This window comes from Zalophus californianus, chromosome 7 (assembly GCF_009762305.2).
Source record: "Zalophus californianus isolate mZalCal1 chromosome 7, mZalCal1.pri.v2, whole genome shotgun sequence".
Lineage (NCBI taxonomy): Eukaryota > Metazoa > Chordata > Mammalia > Carnivora > Otariidae > Zalophus > Zalophus californianus.
In genome coordinates, this window is record NC_045601.1 from 94,884,315 (window position 1) to 94,897,384 (window position 13,070).

At 42.8% G+C, this 13,070-nt stretch overlaps 1 protein-coding gene across 16 annotated transcripts in view; it reads left to right on the forward strand.

Moving 5' to 3' along the window:
- DST (dystonin) overlaps window positions 1-13,070 on the forward strand; it is a 486,661-nt gene that overhangs the window by 61,560 nt on the left and 412,031 nt on the right. For all 16 annotated transcript variants that reach the window (XM_027601381.2, XM_027601378.2, XM_027601372.2 and 13 more), the window contains exon 3: window positions 2,638-2,838. In XM_027601381.2, the coding sequence (XP_027457182.2) occupies window positions 2,638-2,838 (201 nt within the window). The remainder of the gene's footprint in view (window positions 1-2,637; window positions 2,839-13,070) is intronic.

Sequence of the window (13,070 nt, forward strand, 5' to 3'; positions counted from 1 at the left end):
TTTTCCCCCCAAGTGTTTTTAGAATTTGTAGGCCAATAAGAAGTATTGGTAATAACACAAGTTAAACAAAATTCAGTTGCTTATTATTCATAGAAACACAAGAGAAGGAGCATCTACTTCTTACCAAAGACATATACTCACCTCACCGCACTATGACAGGAGCTAGTATGTCAGCAAATACTTGGTTAATTCTACCAGTGCACACATTTCTGAGCTAGAAAGAAAGCAGGGGATGTGGAAGTTAGTGCCACCTAATGGTAAGACTGAGCTCTGACTCCTGGAGGTTCTCAATCTCAAAAGCACAGAATTACCAGAAGAGCTTGTTAAAAAGAGGTTCTTTTGTAACATTGTGCGTCAACTGTACTTCAATAAAAATAAGTAATTAAAGAGGGGTGCCTGGGTGGTGCAGTCGGTTGAGTGTCCGACTCTTGGTTTCAGCTCAGGTCATAATCTCATGGTTGTGAGATTGATCCCCGTGTTGGGGTTGTGATGAACGTGGAGTTCGCTTGAGATTCTCTCTCCCTCTCCCCCTCCTGCTCATGCTCTCTCTCTCTCTCTAAAGTAAATAAAGAAATCTTTAAAATAAATAAATAAAGGGAAAAAGGAGAATGACAAAAAAAAAATCCCCAAACCAAGCCAAAAATTGACACTTTGACCTCATCCTTAGAGATGCTAATTCAGAAGGAAGCAGAGGAGAGGGGAGAGTGTGCGTGTGTGTGCGCGCGCGCGCGTGTGTGTGTGTGTGTGTGTGTGTGTGTGTGTGTCTTGTGTGTGTTTGGGAAGGATGTCCAGGAATATGCATGTTTAAAAGGCAGCCCCACGTGGTTGTTGATTCTGACGGTATGGTCCTAACTCTGCTCTAGGAGGCATTTTAGGGATTGGGACAGCTCCCTCTTCTTAATCCTCTTCTCCAGCAGCTGCTGTAGTATCTCTTGGTTATGTGGGAATGGTGGGGATCTTCTGGGTTGAAGAGGATCCAGCAGAGCTTGCCCACAGAGAAGGGATGGGAACAGGCCAGTGTTTTTGGGGATGAGAGAAAAGCACCCAAACAGTGACCTCAGTTTTTTCAAATCCATTTGCATTCCCTCCTTATTGATTTCTGTTGACCTCAGAGCTACTTTTGACTCTGTGGGTCACACCCTAATTTTGGCTTTTTTCTCCTTCTTCACGTCCTTCAGCCTGGTATTCAGGGTCTCCATAACCAGACTCCAGACCTTCTCCCCATGTCCCTCAGTGGGAATCCCCCTGTGCACATTAATCTTTCAGTATCTCATACTGCTTCTCCCCCTGAAATTCTTACCCTCCATTTTTTATGCTTTTACTGCAGTCTGTAAGTTTTTTTAGACATCTTTTAAAAGTCCGAAGACCTTTAGGGCCCTTGGGTGGCTCAGTCGGTTAAGCGTCCGACCCTCGATCTCAGCTTAGGTCTTGATCTCAGGGTAATGAGTTCAATCCCCACTTTGGGCTTCATCCTCGGCATGGAGCCTACTTAAAAAAAAAGTCGGAAGAGCCACAACTGCACTGAAGTCCTTAGGGCATTTAACACACTCTACCCTCTAATTTCCCGCCATATCTCATGCATAGCTTATATGCTTATCCTAGTATGTCATGAAATAATGTTTCCTATTGCTGCATAAATATGTTATCCACCCATCCATTATTTTACTTATTCATTCATTCCTTATGTTGTTTCCCCTGCCTGGAATATAAATTCTATTCATTCTTCAAATGCCACCCACACAACGAAGCCAAATATAGACTATTTTCAGCTTCATTCATTGATTCCTTCTCTGAGATCTGCCAGCACTGTGTCCTCAACTGCCCACTTTAAATCTTAATCACACATGCCAGCTTATACATGAACTGCTGCTCTTTGGGAAATTGTAAGCTACATGAGGACAGAGACTATTTTATGTAATTCTTTGAGATTTTCCAAAATCATATTATTTCCAAATGTGTAATATGGCTTATTTTTTTTTTAAAGATTTTATTTATTTATTTGACAGAGAGAGAGAGAGCATGAGCAGGGGGAGTGGCAGACAGAGGGAGAAGCAGGCTCCCCGCTGAGCAGGGATCCCGATGCGGGACTCGATTCCAGGACCACGGGATCATGACCTAAGCCGAAGGGCAGATGCTTAACCGACTGAGCCACCCAGGCACCCTGCATAATATGGTTTAACTGAACTTGCACTCTTTGCTTTATGGCATTGCCTCCGTTTAGTTTTGAATCTTCACTTTTTGGTATTTTATAATGATGCTTTACCTTCCTGCTTTCCTGCCTTCAGAGTCTGCTCTCATGAACGTAGAGTGACACCCACCTAACAATATTCAGCCCTCCTCCTATACCAAGCTTCATGCCTAGGTGAAAATACCCTTCTTCACGTGTGGTCTGATGTATATACACATGAGTAAAGCAATGTGCTCACCCACTGGGCTTTTTTTTTTAACTGGCTTTACTGAATTAAAAGCACTTTTTTAATGTTGAGCCTCCTTCTACATCCATGCTCCCTTTGGGAATGCAAATGATCTCATTGAGCTTGGTGACTTTTGGAGCTCTTTGTAGAAGTAGCCCCAGAGACTCACCAGAAACTAACTGAATACACATCTGGATTTGTTTGGGTTTGTTTTCCGCCCCAGGGATTCAGAGCGAGCCCTCGGCATCTGAGAAGACGTGCAGCGGCAGCCGCGGCTGCTCGCCTGGAAGAAGCCAAGCCCGTGGTGGAGGTTCATCACCAGAGCGAGCAAGAGATTTCCGTGAGGAAACGAAGAATCAAGAAAAATAGCCGAGTCCAGCCAGAATTCTATCACTCCGTTCAAGGTGCTTCAACCAGAAGGCCTGTAAGTAGAGAACTTTTATAAGAATTTTAACTCCATGGCGTGGTGGTTCTTTTCCGTTTTAAGAACTTGTCAGATTGGATCATCTGGTTATTCTGTCGTGATCCTCAGCAAGTGCTGTGAACCCATAGGAATCCCAGGAAGGAGTGTGATTTCATAGAAATTTCATAGAAAGCACCGGGCCAGAGAGGTGTCCAAGAGGCCAGAGGTGGTCACTGCAGACAGGGTGATTTAAAAATGGGTGAATTCTGAGCCCCTTTAGAGCAGGGGCCACAGAGTCCACAAGCCGAGGGGCAATAATGATGAGATCACAGTTGGTGAAGAGGGGCAACAAGAAAGCTAGTATCAGCAGAAGAGAGGCAGAGGAGGGAAAGGTAAGGCTGGGGTCTGGGCCGGTAGCTGAACCCTACCAGAAGGGGGCTGTCGGGCTGCTGAGGCCAGTGTTGCCGTCTGTACCAGCCAGGGTGGTGGGAGGGGTGCAAGCCTTCTCAGGTGTGGCCTTTGTTTTGGACCAGGGCCGCAAGCAGTACTGGCCTTTTCTACCCATGCGCTCGCAGTCTCTGTGGGCTGCAGCGCTACCTTACCTAGGAAATTCGGGCTCACGTGGGAGCTGGTCTCCACCTCCTGACCACATTGTTCTATGTGCTCTGGTATTTTTTCTCGGTTCGGGTTCTCACACATGGACTTTTTTATCCAAGGTTGTGATGATTAAGGATTTGCGGCTTAGAAAATGCCACTGTAAAACGTTCTAAAAAGCATTTCACAACTGCAATAATGCTACATTGCTTTAGCACTTGAAGGAAGTCTCCCTGTGGTTCACTCCTATGTTGTGGGGAGCCTATTTTTGTCATTTCTCATGCCAACATAGGGGAACCAGCAAGATTTGGCTTGATAATAGGTTTTTGTAAATTATTAAAACAAAATTACCCTTCTGTGGGGGTAACTGCTGCAGGCACAGTGGAGTTTGCTAGAAGGCCAGGAGAATGTCTGACTCTGTGCCGGCCAGTGACAATGGCAAGAAGCTAAATTCCTTTACAGAAAAGGTCCTGTGTGTCTTTGACCAATTGTAAAATAAGCACATATTTAGAGATGAGAGTCTTTTCACGATTTAGTGAAATAAGCTATGTAGAATTTGGTATCTATGTGGTATCTACTATGAGGTGGTAGGAAAAGTTATTCATTCAACAAACATAAGCTTTTTTTACATAGGAAATAAGGGATACACAGATACATATTAATAGCTGACAGTTATTGAGGGCTCACTGTATAATAGGACTCACTTCACGACCCTATGAGGTAGCTGTTGTTATTATTACCATTTAATGGATGATGAAACAGCAGCTCAAGCGTATAAATAACAGGCCTAGGTTTACCTAGCTGTTAGTGGCAGAGTCTAGGATTTGGATCTAGGCAGTCTGATCTAGAGCCCAAGCACTTAGCTCTGCAGTCTGCTACCTTCCTGTAGTTCATGGCCTCTAGGAACTCACAGCTGAGTCTGTGGACTGACATGCAAACAAGTACATCGGATGCATGTCTGTGTTGTGAAAATGCTGTTGTACAGTTATGAACAAGGCACCAGGGAAGCACCCTGTAGGGCCAGAAAGATTTACAGAGAAGCAGACGCCTAAGGTGAGTCCCGAAATGTGAGTTTATCAGGTGGGAAGTGGAGGTGGGTATCTCTGATGAGAGGATCATGTACAGCAGAGGTGTGAGAAGGTCTGACATTCTCAGAGAACAGCTGGAGGTGGTGCTGGTAGATGAGACTGGCTGGGTCAGGCAGGGCTAGATCACCAAGGGATTGTATATTATGCTAAAGAGTTGGCTTTACCTTCTGTGGAGGGCATCTGTTGAAGGTAGGGAGAAGAGGCATATTGGTTCTCTCGCTCAGAATCTGGCTAACTCTTTGTTGCTTCCAATCTCCACATGGGGTTCAGGTTGGTTGGGTGGTTATCACACTTTAGAAACCCTCAACCTCCATTATTCTCTCATGAGCACTGTACGTAACTGCCTTGGGTAATAAGAGGTAGTCCTCTGTGACTTTGAAATTGGTATCCACTTTGTCCTTGAGTGCCTATCTTCTCTCTTTGTTTTCCTGGTAAATTACAATTCACCTCTTAAGACTGACTCATGATCAAGCAGGAAAGTCTTGTCTGATCCTTCCTATCATAGTGAGATACCTTTTGTTTTGATCCTCAGCACTTTGTACAGATCTCCCACACAGCAGTTATCCAAGTGGAAAAAATCAGGCTCTGTAGGAAAATGGACATGGGTTCAAGTTCTGCTCTGTGTATCTGGCAGGAAACAGGTGGCCCGCTAAGAGAGTTTAACTGAAGAGAGTTTAACAAAAAGACTATTTACAGAGGTGTGGGCAGGCTAAGGTGCCTCCCTAACCTTCAGGTGGAGCCTACCCACCTACCACTCCCAGCCTGAACAGGCAGCAGATAGCACTGGTCTTACTGGATTCTGGTAAGAATTGCTGGGGCCATGAAAGACCCTTTCATAGGAATTCTGACTGAGGAGTGCGGCCACAGCCAGAACCTAGGGAGTCAGGAAGGCAGCGGGGGGTGGGGGGGTGGGGGCGCTCTCTTAGGTCCTGCTGGTGCTTTCCACTGACCCAACCGAAGAGGCTTGGGTGATGCACATTACAGAGACCAGCATCCCGAGGACAGAGCAAGGGAGAGGTGGGCAGAGAGTCTGAGAGGGGACAGGGACAGCGGAAAATAATAAAGAATATACCAGGTCACCTTTGCCAGGTTGTTTAATAACTCTTTGAGACTCTGATTTCTTACTGTAAAGTGACAATAACGGTAGCTACCTCATGGAGCCATGAGGGTGATCTCAACTGACATGGAAATAGATGGCACAGTCACCTGCTTAGAACAAACAATAAGTGGTAATTCCTTTTCCTCCTTTCCTACACCTTGACTTATTTGGGGGTTCTATCATCTGGTCTAGAATAGCTCCTGGTCCATGGCATCTGAGTGCATTTTATTGAATAAAGGAATGAATGATACTTGCACATGACATATAGCTTAGGCATTATAGGAATTCAGAGAACAGAGGGCGTTACCCCTCCTCCCTGCACCCCCCCACCCCATCCCCATGGGTGGACAGGGGATAACTACTTCACAGAAGAGATGGGATTGGGTTGGGCTTTAAAATACTGGCAGGAATGGGGCACCTGGGTAGCTCAGTTGGTTAAGCACCTGCCTTCTGCTCCTCTCTCTCTCAAATGGGTAAATACAAAAAAATCTTTAAAAAAATAAAGATCTTTAAAAAAACTGGCAGGCATGCAGTAGGCAGTAGAAGTTAGGCATGATGACTGGAATAAGCAAAAGTCCTGAGAACCATTTGACTGGTTGTGGGGATTTCCATGAGAGAGAAGTACAAGGTAGAGCTGGAAAAAGAGATTGGGGCCAGAATATACTTTAGACAACCACTGGGTTTAAACTTCATTTTCTGTGCTTCATGGAGATATTAGAGGAGCATGATCAAAGCACAATTTTAGGAAGACTAAACGTGAGCAGGACGAGTCAGGGGGGAACAGGACAGGGGTCAGGTAAGTAACTAGGGCAGCAGTATGGATGGGAGGTAATTAGGGTCAGAGCTTGGCCCTAACAGGTGACATTCTGCTGTCATCTGGTGATCATTGCTTCTGGGGAATTGAAGGATGATGACCTTTGTTCTGACTTCTTCAGAAGGAATTGGAAGGGAGAGAGAATAGAGGCATGAAACAGCAGTGGAGGCTACTCTGTTGCTTAGGGCAAAAATTCTGGAGAGTGTTCTTTGGGGCAGGTAAAACTCACCTCCTCCATCTGTCTGCATCTGCTAGGATCATTTGGAGACTGGAAATCGTCAGAGTTGGTGAGGAAGTTGCTGGCACCTTATCTCACATGATTCCTGTTCAGCCTCCTGTAATCTAATGTCGTCTGCTGACACGTTCCTGTGTTTATGCCATATGTGGACTTGAGCCCAGGCCTTGTGCCTTCCTCTTCTGGATTTGGTTAGGTGCCGTTGGTTAGTGCCTCACCAAGTCCAGAAGACACGTGCCTAAAGCCTGTGCCTTTCCTAAAGTACACATTTGGAGACAATCAGTGTTACCATGGGTTGCCATGAGGTCAACTCTGACTGTGTCTTGGAGATGCAATAAAAATAAATCAGCTATGGTGATTCAGGATTATTTGAATGACTGTATATGAATCACTCCAGACATTTTTTTTTTTAAGATTTTATTTATTTATTTGAGAGAGAAAGAGGAGAGGGACAAGCAGACTTGGAACTGAGCACAGAGCTGGATATGGGGCTTAATCCCATGACCCTGAGATCATGACCCGAGCTGAAATCAAGTCAGAGGCTTCACCGGCTGAGCCACCCAGGCTGCCGTGTAGATATTTTGAATCCCGCAATCTGAATAATAAACAGGCTTGAGAGTGAGAAAGGCTGAACTCGGATGTGGCTGTGAAGTAGATGGATCAGAAGCTGTGACAGTGCAGTTTCAATCATCTTTCAGTGAGACCGGCCTCTTGATGAAGCGGGCCACGGGCCATGTGGAATGCATTATACTTTAGCATCTTTGGCTGCTCTAATCTATGTACTTTTTCTGAATCCATAATTTATACTCAAATGTGCCTGTATGCATTTGTAATAGAGATTACTAATATAAACTTCATTAATAATATATGCACACTTTATTTTACTCCTTTGGAATGTTTTTAAGGGTAAGTTAGCTAAAAATTTATCCTGATTTTTCTCTTAGTAAATTTGTCTTGGGACTTTTGTTAAGACATGTCACTGGAACACCTAAGGAATTTTCTACCACCTTGGAGCAGAAAAGATACTTAGCTCCCCATCTCCATTTGTTCTTTAGTATTTTGACATTACAAAGCATTTTGTGTGTGTGTGTGTGTGTGTGTGTGTGTGTCAGAATCCTAGAGTTTTTAAACCTTCTCATCATCATAATAACACATAATGAACAAAAGCTCTCACATTTACTGTACGCTTACATGTGGGCAACACATGGGCATTGTTCTCATGTTTCCCTCTTTTTTCTCATTTCATCTCCCCAGCACTTCTCTGGGATAGGTGCTCACTTTCCAGAAGGGAAAACTTGTAAAGGTCACACAGTAGGTAGATGGCAGAACTATGATTTAAACCCACGCACCTTGACTGGAGCAGTTTGAGAATGGAGAAGTTCATATGATCATATTTTTAGTGCTAGATGTTTATCTTAACCCTCGTAATGCATTTTAATCACAGTGAGTCTCAGTTTTCCTACCTGCATAGATGGTAGAAATGATACTTAAAGCCGTAGATAAGCTCCAAACCTCATTTTTGCCATGCATTTTACTGACCCTCTCTTTTTGTGGTAGGGAGTAGTAAGGGTCTATCTCTCTTGCCCTCCCACGTGAACCTGTTAATGTATAACAACACTTAGCCCCAAGAGGTATTTATGTGTTTGTGTTGAGGGTGGGATGAAGGGAAATTAAAATTTTAGAGCACTTGCAAATAGTCAGGCACCCTGAGTCCATTCCTGTTACATTTCGCTGATTCCAGTTTTTTGTACTCTACATTTCCTTGTGACTTAGAATTTCTGAGACTTTCTCAAGGAGGTACATCCCAGGTCACAGCCCAAGCTGTAGCTCGCTCCCCCTGCTGGCAAAACTTTGGCCCATGAAGCTCCCACCACTAGTAACTAACTGGATTATTGAACCTGATAATTTTGACTCAGGAGTTAGTGGCAAATTTAGCATAGATAATTGGTAGTCCTGCTTTCTGAAATGGTGAACACTGAGGAAGAAGCAGGTTTGGGTTGTTGGGTGGAAATCAAATTTCCAATTTGGATATGTTAAGTTAGAATTATCTGTTAGAGGGGTGCCCAGGTGGCTTAGGCGGTTCAGCATCTGACTCTTGGTTTTGGCTTAGGTCGTGATGTCATGGGTCATGATCTCATGGGTCATGAGATTACGCCCTACATCAGGCTCCCACTCAGGATGTGCGGGGTGGAGTCTGCATGAAGATTCTCTCCCTCTGTCCCTTTCCTCACCCGCTTGAGTGTGCAGACGTGCATGCGTGCTCTCTCTCTCACATAAATAAATAAATCTTAAAAAAAAGAAATATCAGGTATCTTAGTGTCTGAATTTCATGGAAAACATGAGTCTGGATTGCGGGTCATTAGTACAGAAATGTTACCAAATTCATGAGACTAGATGGGATGATTCAGGAAGTGAATGTTAATAGAGAGGAGACTTGAGGACTGAGCTCTTGGGGTCCTCCAGTATTGAGAGGTTGGGAAGAGCAATAAAGCTCCCTTATAACTTCCAACACTTCCCTTAGAAATACAGATGTAGAGAACAGTTTGGTGGTTGCCAGAGGTGGGGATGGGAGAAAAAATTGTACACACATCTGAATGCATGTGTTGTTGTCAGTGACACAGACAAATAAACCCTACATAAATATATACACACACACATAAGAAATACAGATGCCTTAAGAGATGGGTTTAGGGCTCTTGAATTTCATTTAAGGGTATTCATCTTAGGCCAAGAAAAGGCAAACTCAGGTAGAAACTAGAGAAAGTAGCAGAAAAGGATTTCCCAAGCCTACTGATTACTCTTTCCTGCTCCTTCTCCTACTAAACTACTTCCTTGACCTCACCCTTCTTTGCCTTCTGCTGTTGAATTTTGGTTTCCAGCCGTGGGGAAAATCTCTGCTTTCCTGATTGCAGCTTAGGTCATCGTAAGGCTGCAAGATATTTTGGAAAATTGCATAGTTTTAATTTTTTTAAAATCAGTATTAGCAGGATTTCAGGGCATCTTTGTAGTTGGGAACTTGCTGCAGTGTGGGAAAGCTAACTACACATCCTTGATCTCATTGAAAATATAGTAGGATGTTTCTCTGTTCCTTTCCTGCTTAGATTATTAAATAGTCTTCCCTTTCCTTTTGAAATATGTGGAGCCAAGCAGCTTTATTTGCATAACATTAGGACACTTCCCTTCCTGTGGAAGGCTTGACTGTATAGCTCATACCTTACTTTGGCTTAATTAATTTGCAAATACGAAGCTTCTAAAGGAAATGTTTGTTTTCTTTTTCTCTTTGGAATTCTAGAGAGTGAATTGAATTAATAAAGTCAAATTTCTTTTACTAACTGCCTCAAAAGGATTTACTGAATTATACCCCTGCAACTTACTGAGTCTGCTGTGTATTACTATGCCTCCCTTACATAATCTTATGAAAGATTTCGTTTACTATAAATTTGCTAACAATAGGTGTAAGAATAATTGGTGCACAGAAGCATGCAAGGTAGGTGGACTGCATTAAATGAACAGTGCTAATACAGGTAGAATTTCATTTCTCAATTCATGAAACCAAGATTAATTTGGTGAAGAGATTCATGTGCTTTGCTTGGAGAAAAAGAAGCACATCTTTCTAACTTGTGATTCTTTCCTAGGTCAGCATTTTGACTACAGCAAGGCCTGTTGCCATTCCTTTTAAGTCTTTCTTGTACTCCAGGTCACCTATTGTCTTAAAAACTTTTAATTCTTTCAGCTTCAAGCAAAGGAAGCTTCAAGAAAACTCAAGCGTTTGAGAGACTGTTAGATAGCCACTTATCCCTCCAAAGTTTTCATGAACAACTGTGGATCAAAGGACTGAAAAGAAAGCCCTTTCAAAGGTGGTCTTTAAATGGTGCTGGGAAATGTGGGTGGGCATAAATTCCTTTATTTTAAAGTAGGACACTCTTGTAGCTTCCTTTGGAATTCTACTTGGCATTTAACAGCCCTCTTTGAGGTGACTCCTTGATCTTTGTCCTCAATCCCATGGGTTCCAATAGAAGACCCTCCCTGTTGTAACCTCTGTGAAGAGAGTGCAGCTTGACCCACTTGCTACTGTGTTACTGTCAGTCCTTGTGAAATCAAAATGTTAAAGTTTGAGGGGATCTGAGAGCTTTTATCTGATTCAGAGGTTCTCCTATGCAAGATTCTCCTTTGTTCCAGTCCTTTGAGTGATAAGATCATCCATTGTTAGATAGCTCTAAAGTAGCAAGTTAATTGTACTTGGGATAAAAAAGCTGTTTGTTTTCTGAGCTCATGGTTCCATCTCTCTGGACCTTTCTTTTTTTTTTTTCTCCCTGGACCTTGCTACATATCATTTCTCAACCTTTCTACATATCACCTTTGTTGCACTTCCCCAAACCACCTCCTGGTGAGCATAAGGATCTGTCTGGTTTCTCTCAGTAGTGCCTTCCTCCTCCCACTGCCCCCTGGGTGTCAGGTGTATGAGTGTGGTTCAAGGAAATCAAACTACGGGGGTGCCTGGGTGGCCCAGTCGTTAAGCATCTGCCTTTGGCTCAGGTCATGATCTCAGGGTCCTGGGATCGAGCCCCGCATTGGGCTCCCTGCTCGGCTGGAAGCCTGCTTCTCCCTCTCCCACTCCCCTTGCTTGTGTTCCCTCTCTTGCTGTCTCACTCTCTGTCAAATAAATGAATAAAATCTTAAAAAAGAAAAGAAAATCAAACTATGGAAATTGAACATATCCAGAGAGAGCTTAGTTTGTGCCTTGGAAGAAGAGAGGTCGGTTCTGGAAATGACAGTAATGTTTCAGGAACAGTATTGCTTTGAAGTAGCACTTTGTAGTTAAATCGTACTTTCTATTTTTTTAAAGTATGTTCATAGTCATTATCTCGTTGAATCTGCACAACCAACTTGTTCATTGGGTAGGGCATACATTGTTAACCCAATCTGACAAAACTGAGTCTCAGCAAGTAAGGGACTGACCCCAAGTCATCGGTCTAGATAGAGGCAGACATCCCTTATCCCTGTAATCTCTTGGGTGAGCTCTAACTCAGATAACATTTGGGGAATTCGGTGAGAAATTTCAGGGACAAGAATATAGATTCCAGTAGACTGTAGGAATTATTCATTTTCTCAACCTGATTCATTCCCAGGGAGTATTAGTTATCTATCTTTGAGAGCCTGCTCAGTGTGCATTGTCTCTGCTGGCCACCCTAGGGTACCAATGTATTGGCAAGTCTGCTTTGGTCCAGTACCACCTCGCTCATGCCACAGCCTGCACACATCCTGCTCACTGATCAAATGGTAAAGTAGGTAATTGACTGTGATGCTGGGGAACATCACCAACTTATCAGCATCGACTCCCACTACGTGCAGCTCAGCATCAGCTCAGCATCCTAAGATAAAGGAAGATTAGATACTTGATTTAGTCTGGTATTAAAATTAGGTTGAATTATTATTGTGCATTGTTACTGGGAATGTAAAATGGTGCAGCTGCTGTGGAAAACAGTATGGTAGGTCCTCAAAAAATTTAAAATAGAATTACCATGGGATCCAGCAATCCCACTTCTGGATATATAGCCAAAAGAATTAAAGCAGGGTCTCAGAGAGGTATGTGTACACCCGTGTTCATGGCAGCATTATTTATACCAGTCAAAAGGTAGAAGCAACCCAAGTGTCTGTTGACAGATGAAAAAATAAACAAAATGTGATATATACATACAGTTGACCCCTGAACAACATGGGCTTGAATATGTCCACTTACTTATAGGTGGATTTTTTTTTTCTATAAATATATTGGAACATTTCTTGGAGATTTGAAACAATGAAAAAACTTGCAGATAAACTTGTAGCTTAGAAATACTGAAAAAATTAAGAAAATTTAGGAATTATTGTAAAAATACAGTATATAATAGATAAAACATACAAAATATATTCTAATCAGCTGTTTCTTATTGGTAAGGCTTCCAGGCAACAGTAGGCTATTAGTAGTTAAGTTTTTGGGGAGTCAAGGTTATACATGGATTTTGACTGCATGGGAGGTCGGTGCTCCTAACTCCTGTGTTATTCAAGGGTTTACTGTACAATGGAATATTACTCAGCCTCAAAAAGGAAGGAAATTCTGACACATGTTACAATATAGATGAAGCTTTTGGGCATTATACTAAGTGAAAAAAGCCAGTCATAAATAAAGAATCCATATTATATGATTATGCTTCTATGAAATACCTAGAGTAGCAAAGTCATAGTGACAGAAAGCAGAATGGTGTTGCCAGGGGCTGATGGGAAGTGAGAATGGGGAGTTGTTTTATCAGAACAGAGTTTTAGTTTCGCAAGATGAAAAGAGTTCTTCTGGAGGTAGATAGTGGTGATGGTTGCACAACAGTGTGAATGTACTTAAAACTATTGAACTGTACACTAAAAAAGTGTTAAGATGATAAATTTTGT